General features: G+C 31.0%; 1 protein-coding gene across 1 annotated transcript in view; it reads left to right on the top strand.

The window, feature by feature from the left end:
* Cdc42bpa (CDC42 binding protein kinase alpha) overlaps positions 1-12,853 on the top strand; it is a 333,475-nt gene that overhangs the window by 191,432 nt on the left and 129,190 nt on the right. Inside the window, 3 exon segments of the mRNA XM_047519951.1 lie at positions 1,813-1,946; positions 10,063-10,305; positions 10,557-10,667. Coding sequence (XP_047375907.1) covers positions 1,813-1,946; positions 10,063-10,305; positions 10,557-10,667 — 488 coding nt within the window.

Here is a 12,853-nt window from a genome sequence, read left to right on the forward strand (position 1 = left end):
AAGAACAATTGAAATAAGTCAATAACAATTTAAAAAAAATAAACAAATGTGTTAGGATAGAACTCTTTAAAAGTACAAGGGTAAGCTCAGAAGTGATTACTAAATGTACTGTTAGGATGATTTCCTTGAAACATAAACTGATTTAAAATATACCAGGAAATGACAGGAGTCAGCAGCTTCACATATTAAAATTTGATTCTTAATACTAATAAACAACAACATAAATTAATATCTCCATTGAAATCCTTGAAATACTAGGTATTAAATAACAGGAAAATATTATACTTGTTTGAAGGAAATTAGAATAAATAGAAAATTCCCATATGAAATGCTGATATTTGAGAAAATGATAAAAACTAAATCTCTTTAGTTTTCTTCATATAAAACATTCATTAAAGGATACTATTAAGATAGAATAAAAATTAGTTAAATATTTCTTGGCATATATCCTTAAAAGTTGTCAAAATTGTCCTTCCCATAAGTATATCTAAGCTTTCAGAATAGCAAAATTTTAAAATCTATAAATATAGGGCACTGGCTATCATTAAATTATTTTGTTTTGGGAGGTAGAAACATTAGTGGTTGAAACACTACTGTATTTAAGTGATTTTTAGACTACAGACTTGTTTATACAAATGAAATGCTCTTCTCAGTAGGACTAACATAATAGTAACACTTTCATTTATTGAAAGCATGAGACAGCAGTATGCAATACTTTGTGTATTCGTTCCACTTTAATGTACAAATGAGTATCATATATAATTCTGATTCTCTGGGTCTGGGTGGACTCTGAGATTCTGTATATTTAAATTCCTGGAGAATGCTAATGCCATTTGTCCGGGGTTGACTTTTAAAGTAATAATGCTGTAAAGAATAGCAAACATCCAAACAGAATTAACAATGAATGTGTTTAGTTTTCTGTTTTAACAAACTTCAGTTCTTTTATTTGCTAGTTCATTTTTGATACCATGATCATTTCCTAACAGTTCTTTAAATTTTATTTAAGCATATGTGAAAATTAATCATTTTGTTTAGTAATAACCCTTTTGATCCAATCATATTAAACATTATTTAGTGACATTTATTTCCAAGTTGGAGAAGTCAGTGCAAAGTTTACTGGGCTCTGGTCTTCATTCTGGTACTCATTTAATAACATGACCTTAGGCAAGTCATTCAACTCCCTGAGTTACTTCATCTGAAAAAAAATGGAAGAACTGATTTGGATCAGAGGTTTTCAGATATTTACTTGAAGAAATCAGAATTTATTCTTTAATTAGCCAGTGGTGAAACTTGACTAGGTGATCTGTACCCAAACTATTCGAAGCAAAACTATATTAAATAAATTAGTGGGCTGGGGATATAGCTCAGTTGGTAGAGTGCTTGCCTTGCAAGCACATAGGCCCTGGGTTCAATCCCCAGCACCGCAAAAAAAAAAAAAAGAAATAGAAATTTGTCAGTAGCCCAGATACAAACTTGTGTTTTTCTCTGTTTGGATGGTTTTGTTGTTTTCTTAGTTTTAAGTTTTCATTTGATCTGAAGGTTCTGTCTTTGGAAGCATGGTCTTTTTCCCCCTAATATGTATGTATATATGGCATTTCTGTCCATAAATTTTGCACATCTTTACTTAAGCATATGTTATTCACTATCTCTACAGTGAATCAATACTCATTTAACTTGTCATGAGTCATACTGGTATGTGATGTTAATAGACAATACCAAATTCAAAATACTTCTTTTTTTCTTTTTAACTTTTTTCAAACTGTGGTTCAAGCATTTGCTTTAATATTAAAAGAAGCATTGTCTTGTTTTTAGAATCGAGTCATTTGGAGCAGCAACTTGAAGAAGCTAATTCTGTGAGGCGAGAATTAGATGATGCTTTTAGACAAATCAAGGCTTATGAAAAACAAATCAGAACTTTACAACAAGAAAGGGAAGAGCTAAATAAGGTAAAAACATATGAATAAATTGTTAAAACCTTTTCTGTGTTCTTAATTTTCTGTAATTATAATGCTGAAAGCATGTGTAATGAATTATAATAATATATAGTCTATTTTAATTTTTAAAAGTTATTTTAAAAATTTAAGTGTTGTTTTGGTGTATATCATTTGATTATTTTCTTGTAATGAAGAAACTTATATTCTTAAGGCTTTTAAGGAAAGAATATTTAGTTATTTGGAAAGTGAATGCTGTTGAAAAGAAACATTTTTGAAGAAATATACTAGTAGAATGTATTTAGTGAAATGGGAAAATTTTAAATGGAGGAACATTTTCATTATATTTTGCTGATAGGAACATTTTTAACAAATTATAATTAAAAATCAGTGATTTAGTTATTTTTTAAAATGTAAGTTTCTCTTCCAAAGCTGTATAGATAAACAACTAAAGTCATTTTCATAAGAACTTTATGTAACATTTAAAACAGTATTGGAAGCATCAGCAAAATTTACTACTATCAAAAACTGCAACACAATCATAATGTAAATAACATTCATGCAGTAGAGCAAATACTTGAACCACATGCTGTTAAGTATTGTGGCTTTCATTGAAAAATGAGAAAATGTTGGGATTAATACTTCATAATGCAAACTAAGGAACATTATATAAATTGTATTCAATGATATAATATATATACACTGATTAATACAGAATGAAATTCTTCTGAGGAAATTTGTAAATCTTCCTACCAGTAAGGATCTAGAGCAGATAGAAAATAGCAAATAACCTTTAAACAAAAACCATGTAATAACAAATTGACTATTATGAAGTTAATCCAAAGGACTAATAGACAAAGCCATTAAGGATTAAATTGAATTAGATAAGAACATTTTTACTTTGCATTTCCTGCAGTCAAGCAGTGGTTTGTATTGATCCATCTAAATTCATGTTCATTTTTATAATATTTGGCATTTATAGCAGATATTTTATTTTTTAATGATAATATTATAATATTAGTGGTTTACTGATATTAGTGGTTTAATGCCAAGTTGTTTTATTGGTAGGATTTCCAGTCAAATTTAGCTAATATAATAAGGATGAAAATATGATACCTAGATTTTATAGTACTAGGTATTTTTCCAATTTTAAGTAGGTTTTAATACTAAAAATCTTTTTAGTATATTTCGAGAAAAGGGAAGTGCCGAAAAGAAACTGATTATACCCATAAAGAATTTTAAATGATATGCTTAATAGCATACAAACAGTAAAAGAGGACCTCTTTCTCTCCATATCCTTGCTAACACTTTTTATCTTTTCTTATTTTATAATTACCATTCTAAGAGTTGTGAAGTGTTATCTCATGTGGTTTTGATTTTTACTTCTTTGTGATTAGTAATGTTGAATATCATTTCATCTACCCTTTGGCTCTGCATGTCTTCCTTAGAGCAAGGTCCACTCATTCCTTGCTGTTTTCTAGTAGGGCTAGCAAATATTTTGTTTTTTATAATGCTAAGTTGTTTTCCAGTATACGAGTTTAAATTCTTCCCAGTAGTGTGTGGGAGTTTCTTGTGTTCAACATTATTTTGTACTTCCAGATGTATTACTTTTGACTAAACTAGTTTAAATTGAGATTTCAGGTCTAAGTTAATTTTATTGTGATTTTGATTTGCATTTCTCTGATTACTAAAGTGGTGAGGTGTATTTACACACATCTATTCATCATTTATATTTCTTTTTACCAAAGTGTCTTTTAACATTATTTTTACATTTTTCTGTTCAGTTGTTTGTCTTTTCTTTTTGATTTATAAGAATTCTTAAAAATTTCTGGACATGTTAACCTTTTGTCATTTATGTATATTAAAGGTACCTATCAGTGACTTGTCTGTTTACTTTGTTACTTTTGATTAACCAGTGCTCTTTGGTTTAATGTAGTCAAGTTTTTAGTACTTTCTCTGTTAGTACATTTGTTAGATTGTACAGTATTAAGAAATCTGAGGTTAAAAAATTTTACTATTTTTATTTTTAAGTTTTTAAGTTTGATCTTTCTTATGTCTTTAAAACCACTGGAAATTCATTTTTTTGTATCATGTGAGATTAGGATCCAATTTTACTTTTTTCTATACCACTCATCCATTGTTCATTTGCTAAATAGGCCTTCCTTTTATAGTATTGTGAAATGTCACCTCTGTTATATATCAGATTTTCATGTTTGCATAAGTGTGCAACTCTGTTACTTGAAAACTGTGATGGAATTGTGATTAAAATTGCATTGAATCTACAGATCAACATCAGAATTGACATAATACTGTCAATGTTTTTCTTTATTAATATTCTGAGTGCACACAAAAAAGTCAAGAGCAGATTGTTAACATTTACATACACAAATAATAAGCACATGGCTTCATCATATGACCTTTTTTTTTTTTAACCTGTAAGGCAGTGCCTTGAGAGCTGACTGGATAAAACCCTTCACATGAGGAATCTGTATTTTAAAGGAGGAACCTCAAAAACATTTACTAGGTGTTAATAGAGAAAGGAGGTGACTGCTTGCTTTTTAACCCTATTCCCCACTTCGAGGAGTCTTCTAGGAAGTGTGAAGTGAAATTTTTGGTTGTCTCTCTAAGCCTTTGCAATATAAATTAATTACTCCAGAGGAAAGATAAGGTGGAGTTTCCAGTATCACACAGAGAAAGTCTCCATTGTCCAGGTTGTCTTCCACTTCACCTTGAAATGGTAACACATTTCCTGCAGAAGGTAAATCTCTGGAATTTTCTGACTACTGAAATAAGTCATAAATCACTTTCAAAAAAGTGTATTTAGCCTAGGTTCCAAGTTTCAATAAAATTTGTTTAGAGGGCTAATTATGCAAAAATGAAAAATAGGTTTTCTACAGTTCTTCTTTTAACCCATAAACATGATATCTTTTTGTGTATTTATAGTCATTTAAAATGTTCTTCCATAAAATTTCATGTTTGTTTGCCTTTCCTTAAATTTATTATTCTTTCACATTTTAATTGATATCTTTAAAATTTGTGTTTTCTCTGCTGATTTTGTTCTAAATATTATCACTCAACTCTTGATAATGGGATTTAGTGTAGATTCCTTGAAGTTTTCTGGAAATAGTGACAGATTTTTTTTTCTCCCTTTTGAATTTTTATAATTTCTTTCATTGTTTTATTGCATTAGCCAGGATGCACAACAATGTTGAATAAAAGTGGTGATAGCAGGTATCCTTATCCTTTTTTTTTTTTTTTTTCCCTTCTATAATGTAGAATGAACTCAATACCTAACCTGTGCTAAGCCACTGGTCTACCACTGAGCTATATCCCCATCCCTTCTCAGTTTTATTTTTGGGATTGAGACTTACTAAATAGCCCTGGCAAACCTTGAACTTGGAATTTTCATGTCTCAGCCTGAGTAGCTGGGATTACAGATGTGTACTATAACACCCAGTTCTAAAGGAGAGTACTTTTTTTGGGGATGGGGAGGTCGTGCTGGGGGATCAAACCTAGAACCTCACTGGTGCTAGACAGGCACTCTACCAGTAAGCTAAATTCCCAGCACAACAGACATCCTATCTTATTCATGATTTTAAAGAATATGTCTTTGATATTTTACTACTAATAATGTTTGCTCTTAAGTTTTTAATAAGTATTTTCTATCAGGTAAGGAAATTGCTTTCTATTCCTATTTTGCTATTTTTTTTTTTAAATTAAGAATGGCCTTTTGCTTGGCCTTGGTGGCACACACCTATAATTCTAGCAACTTGAGAGTTTGAAACAGGAGAATCACAAGTTTGAGGCCAATCTCAAGCAACCTTTCAAGACCCTGTCTCAAGACAAAAACAAAAAACAAAAAACAAACTGGACAGGGCCAGACATAGTAGCACAGTATGATCCCAACTGCTGGGAAGGCTAAGGCAGGAGGGTTGCAATTTCAAAGCCAGCAACTTAGCAAGAATTAAAAAGGAATGTGTCTCAGTGGTTAAGCAGTTCAATCCCTGCTACCAAAACAAAACCAAAAACAATGGACTTGGGATATGCGGAGTAAAGTGCCCCTGGGATCAAACCTAGTATCTGCCCCCAATGGAGTGGGCACTGAATTTATTAAAAATACATTCTGTACTCTTATTGATAATATTATGATTCTTTAAATGAATCCATGCAGTTAATTATATTTGTAGACCTTTTTTATTATCAAAACACAATTTTTAAATTAAACCTAAATTGCACATGTATTATTTTCTATATAATAATGATATATGGGGGCTGGGGTTGTAGCTCAGTGGTTGAGTGCTTGCCTAGCATATGTGAGGCACTGGGTTCAATCCTCAGCATCACATAAAATAAATAAATAAATAAAGGTATAAAAAATAATGATATATGATAGTATAGGTAATGTCTGCGTAGCAGGTTAGCCCCTCTAATAGCACCTTTCTTTTTTTTTTTTTTTCTAATAGCACCTTTCTAAATGCTTTACCTATATTAAATTGTTTAATCTTCATTACAATCCCATAAAATACATATTTTAAAAAACTATTCTTATTTAACTAGTGAGACTGAATATTGAGAGGTTAACTTGCTCAAGGTCATTAGAAATCAAAGTAGAATTTCAATGTAAGGAGTCTAGCTCCAGGATTTGTGTTATTAACATAATATCATTGGGATTGATTTCCTCATTTTAAAAGAACTTTCACCTGTTTCTATTAATGAGACTGGCTCATAATTTTTTCTGTTACCTTTCCTGAATTTTTTTGATATCAAGATTATACAAGTAGGACTAGGGTTGTGGCTCAGTGGTAGAGCGCTTGCCTAGCATGTATGAGGCCCTGGGTTCTATCTATTCTCAGCACCACATAAAGATAAATAAAATAAAGGTATCGTGTCCATCTATAGTTGAAAAAACTATTTTAAAAAAGGATTACGTAAGTCTAGTAGAATAAGTGGGATAGCTCATTGCCTCTTTTTTATTCTCTTGAAAAGATTATATAGACAAACTCCCCATTAGAGGAACTACCTAAAAAGTAGTTCCTGGATCTGGCCCTTCTTCTCCACCGTTGTGATGGGGAAATTGTATTAACTATAGATTCAGTTGCTTTAATTGTTATAGGGCTAATTGTGAAAACAATTTTTTTTTTTTTTCGCGGTGCTGGGGATCGAACCCAGGGCCTTGTGCTTGTGAGGCGAGCACTCTACCAACTGAGCTATCTCCCCAGCCCATGAAAACAATTTTGAGAAATTGTATTTTTCTAGGAGTTTTTCATTTTGTAAGTTAAATTTATTGGCATTGAGTGCTTCATGATATTTTCGTATTTTCTTTTTTGACCTCTTTTAGATTTTTTGTTGTAGCCTCTTTTTTTCTTTCCTAATATTATTTCTTTGTATCTGTATGCTTGTTTCCTTGATTGATCTTACCACATATCTATTTTATAGATAAACAATAAAATAGACATGTGACTTTGTTGATTCCTCATTCTGTAATTTTTATTTCATTGATTTATGTTCTTTATTATCTTCTTCCTCATATTGGTGGAGGGGTGTTCTAATTTTTTAAGTGGAATCTCATTGAATTTCAACTTCTCTTTCCTTTCTAAGCATTTTATGAGTTCCCCTATATAGTTTACTGTATCACCAAGTTTTAGTATATAATAATCATTTTTTTGTTTATATTTTAAAATTTTATTAGTTTTAATTATTTTTTACAATTTTTCTCACTGTCCAATGAGTTATATATAAATGTGTTTTAAAGTTTCAATGTATAGAGTTAATATTTTGATTTTCGATTTGTAATTTAATCGCAATATTGTTAAAAAACTTAAATCTTTATGATATTTGTTCTTTGAAATCTACGTATATTTGCTTTATAACCTAAACTGCACCATTTTTAAAATATTCATTGTGTGTTCTTGAAAAGAGCATGTGTTTCCAATACAGGATGCAAGTTCTTACACATGCGAAGAAGCTTGTTACTAGAACTTTTCAAATCTTTATATTCATTATTTTTTTCCTGCTTGGTTTCTATATTATGATTAAGAAATTGATATCTCTCATCATGATGATACAGTTTTAAGTTTTTCTCTGAAGTTCCAATATTTGCTTTTTACTATATTTTGAAACTACCTTATAGAACACATTAAAGTTCAGAATGTTTTTTCTTCCTAGTGTATTGAATTTTATGATTGCTTGATATCTCCTGTCTCTAATATGCTTTTTCTGCTGAAGTCTAGATTTTGTTTCTTAATGTGGTATAACAAACTGCCTTTAACTGGCGAGTTTAGCCATTTTCTTATTTATTTGTTTAGCAGTGCTGGGTATTGAACCTGGAACCCTGCACATGCTAGATAAGAACTCTACCACTGAGCCACATCCCTAACCCCATTTTGTGTTTATTTTGATTACTAATGTTTAGGGGCATGTTTCTACCACTTTATTTTTTCCTTTCTGTTTGTCATGCTTTTTGATGCTGCTTTTTGGCTCCTTTCTTCACCTTTTAAAAAGTTTTTAACTACATATAATGTTTACCATAATATATTTATATATTTATCATATTATCTAGTGTTAAATACATATATATTATGTAGTAAGTCATCAGAATTCTTTTAATTTTGCAAAATCTTTTCGTAATGTTTTTATTTTCTTATTTTTTATTTTACTTTTCTACCCTTTCTAGTCTTTGGTGGTTGTTTTTAATTTTACCATGCATATTAACAGTTGAAATTTAATCTTAAACTACTCCTCCCCTCAAATAATGTAAGGGCCTTTAATTCTGTTACCTCTTTCCAGTATATTGTTGTGACAAATATTTTGCTAGTTATGACCTTTATTTACTGTACACATTAGACATTTTATAATGTAGTCATGTATTATTTCTTTATATTCACATTCATATTTACCAGTTTCTTAGCCTTCCATGTCTCTTGCATTTAATATTCCTTCCAAGAACATTTTTCTTTCTCCTTAAATAAACCTGTAGATGTTCCTTTAGTGCATATTCGATTGTGGTAAGCTTCGACAATTTTTGTTTATATGAAACCTTATACTTGAAAAGTAATTATTCTGAGTATACGTTTTAGTGATTTTCTCTTGTCTTTGGAAATATTTATCAGTGTTTCTATTTCTGTTGTTACTTATTTATGCATCTTTTTTTTGAGAGTGGGAAATAGGTGATTTTTCCTATTTTTACAGTTCATTTCTCTTAAGGTCTTTATTTCTCTGTTGTTATCCAGTTTCATTTTGAACATACCTAGATTTGAGTTTTCTTAAATGTAGAGCTTTCAGTATTGGCAAATCCATATATTTAATTTGAACACATTTTATTTTAATTTTTATATGTTGTATAAAGTTCTTTTATAAATCTGCATGTTTGTTTTTAATAGTCTTTTGTCATTCTCCCATTCATGTAATTTCATTTTTTATTTCTTCAAGCATTTCATGTTTCATACATAGCAACCTTATATCGGTATATGATGACTCTTAATACCCAAATACCTTTGGTGTTTATGTTTATTGTTTCCATTGTTTGGTTATAATGGTGTGTTCTTTGGACTTTTAGAAATCTGTAGTTGTGAACTCAAATTTTGTTTTCTTAATGTGTAAAAAGCCTAAATTTCCTTGAAATTCTTTTCCCTAAAGATGTGCTTTTTTTTTTTTTGCTATAAGGCAGGCAGTAGTACGAATCTGGGTCCACTTTAGCCCCTCTAACTCAGTTTCAGATTTAGTGTTTTTCTTCTTGCTACTAGGGCCTAGTGTCCATATTAAAGGCAACCTTATTTTTTATCATTTGTAATCATTCAGTATACTTTTTAAAGAAAATATCATACCTGTTTATTAAATTTCACTGTCTTTATTTTCATCATCATGTCTCATATGCTTGTATGTTCCACTCAGTTGTGGAAACTAAGGTCAAATCAGCTGCTCCCTTGCATTTTCTACAATAGCATAAGAAGTTGATACTTTAAACAAGGCACCATGCCCCTTAATATCTGTTCAAAAGTAGTTCATTTCCTTTAATTTTGTCCTGAGGTGAATAATTTTGGCTCTTCTTGACTTAATGATAGCTACTTTGATGGCCAAATTTGGTTTCTAGGTGGCAGAATTGGTAACTTATATTCTTTTTACAAAACTGTAGGAACTAGTCCAGGCTAGTGAGCGATTAAAAAACCAATCCAAAGAGCTGAAAGACGCACACTGTCAGAGGAAACTGGCCATGCAGGAATTCATGGAGATCAATGAGCGGCTAACAGAATTGCACACCCAAAAACAGAAACTTGCTCGCCATGTCCGAGATAAGGAAGAAGAGGTGGACCTGGTGATGCAAAAAGTTGAAAGCTTAAGGCAAGAGCTGCGCAGAACAGAAAGAGCAAAAAAAGAGGTTAGTAGTCAGGCAAATTTCATAGTGCCCATGGGATAGTGATTAAAGCTGCTTTTGGAGACTTAGTGAAATAATGTTTCTCATTTTCTTTAATTTTTAAAAAAAGTTATTTGTATAGTTTGATAATATTATTTTATATGAAATCAACATTTGAGTTATCTTCCTATTATAAGACAAATTCCCATGGGGTAAAATATCTTGTTTGAAAAAATAATAACCACAAAATCTACTCTTTTCACTCTGTTTTAAAGCTGGAAGTTCATACTGATGCTCTAGTTGCTGAAGCATCTAAAGACAGAAAACTGCGTGAGCAGAGCGAGCACTATTCTAAACAACTGGAGAATGAATTGGAAGGACTGAAGGTATCTTTTGATTTCACATTTATGACTCCTAATTAATTTACTTTTCTTTAGGCTTGATAGGAGTGTTAGCTTCTTTACCCTCTTCAGTGTGGAGTGAAAACTAAAAAACCTATTGTTCTTAATTTTCCTTCTTACCAGAGAGAATATGATACAGATTTCCTAAGGCTGAAGAAAAGGGAAGGTCACGTTTAGTGGAGAATAGTAATCTACTAGGAAGGAGTTAGAATATTTATTGAGGACTGCCTACCTGAATAAGATGTACTGGTTATCTGTATTTGAATTATGGTAAGATATCTAGACTCTTATTTATCTTGTAAATGACTCAGGAGAGGCTCAGACAGCTTTGCAGAATTTGGATTAGTTGGGATGAGATGATCATAGACATAGACTAACAAATCTCAACAGTTGCTTTTCAGGAGAAATCCTATGCCATCTCTTGAGTCAGATTACCTAGGTTTAACTTCTAGTTTACCAATTACAAGCTACGTAACACCAAACAAAACAGTTAATCTCTTGATATTTTAATTTTCTCATCTCTAAAATCCTGTCTTTGTCAGGAGTACATATGTACATTTCTAAGCTGGCATATAAGTGCTCAATCATAATTGGTATAGTAACAGTATTGCATATATCAATGAAATATCAGGATCAATGTGATTGTCATCTCTGGAAGTCTAAGTACTTCTTCAGTGCTGTTTAGAATTCTGTTAATAACCATAGCATAGTTCTTAGCTACTTGTCATTATTGCATTATTTACTAGAACTACCTAATAAATAATGCATTTAAAGACTGCAGACTTATTCATAAACCTGTCTCCCCACCTAAAGAGTGACCTAATTTATTGAAAACATAGACAGGTAGATTATTAACCTACCCTAGTGCAGAGCCAATTATTTAATACTTGTTTAATATGTATTAAATCATAGAAATGGTCAGAACTTTTCCTATGTTGGTTGAATATCAGTGGTTGCAAGTAAAATTCCTCTTCTGTTTTAAATAAAAATATAAATTCTACATTTTATTTCTTGTTTCAGTTTTGGAGGTTTGTTTGTTTTGGTTCATCATGAACGTAATCTTGGTTAGTTTTACAAAGTACAGAAATGTCTTCTATTTACATCTGTACCTGTAATGCAGCATTAGTGTAGAGAAGGAATTATTGTCTCAAATACTTTTAAGTCAGGGTCTGCTTCATTTCAATTGCTATTCTAGGTGCTTTGGAGGAGGAGGAGGAGGATGATGATGATGATGATGATAATAATAATAATAAACCATAAAGTATGCAGGAAGAAATCTTTTTTAAACAATTTTTTGCAGTTGTAGATGGACAGCATGCCTTTATTTTATATGTTTATTTTTATGAGGTGCTAAGGATTGAACCCAGTGCCTCACAACATGCTAGGCAAGCTGAGCTATAGCCCCAGCCCAGGAAGAAATCTTAAGTGTTACTTTCATTTGAGGAAATTGAAACCAGAGGACTTGAGGAATTTATAGTCTTAAGTGACAGAATGTACTCTAAACCCCAGGTTTCTAACTTTCAGTGTCATGTTTTATCCAGTAGTTTACTTTATATTTTTTCCTTGATGAGTACTAATGTATTGAAAAGTTTGAATCAATGTTTTTAGCTACTTGTCATTATTGCATTATTTACTAGAACTACCTAATAAATAATGCATTTAAAGACTGCAGACCAGGTCGTGGCACATATTAAAGGCTCAGTAAATGTTTGCTATGATTATGTCTACACTGTAATTTCCTTGTGATATTTTTTAAGAATGGAATTTCTTGGTCAAAAGATACACAAATATAATTTAAAAACACCTTTTGGCTCTTTAAGGATTGTAGAAATTTTTACTCCATTAGAGTAATTTTCAACAGACTTATTTTTTATTTATTTATTTTTAATTTTTTAATTTTATTTGTTCTAATTAGTTGTACAGGACAGTAGAATGTATTTATACATTTTGATGTATCATAGATTATAATCTCCCATCCTTCTTATTATACATATTGCAGGATCACATTGGTCATGCAGTCATACATATATATGAGATAATAGTGTCTCTTTCACTTTACTGTCATTCCTTCTCCCATAACCTTTCTCCTCCCTTCACTCCCCTCTACCTAGTATAAAGTACCTCTATTCTTTCCTCGTCACCTACCCCCGCTTATTGTGAATTAGCTTCTG

This window comes from Sciurus carolinensis, chromosome 12, assembly GCF_902686445.1.
Source record: "Sciurus carolinensis chromosome 12, mSciCar1.2, whole genome shotgun sequence".
Classification (NCBI taxonomy): domain Eukaryota; kingdom Metazoa; phylum Chordata; class Mammalia; order Rodentia; family Sciuridae; genus Sciurus; species Sciurus carolinensis.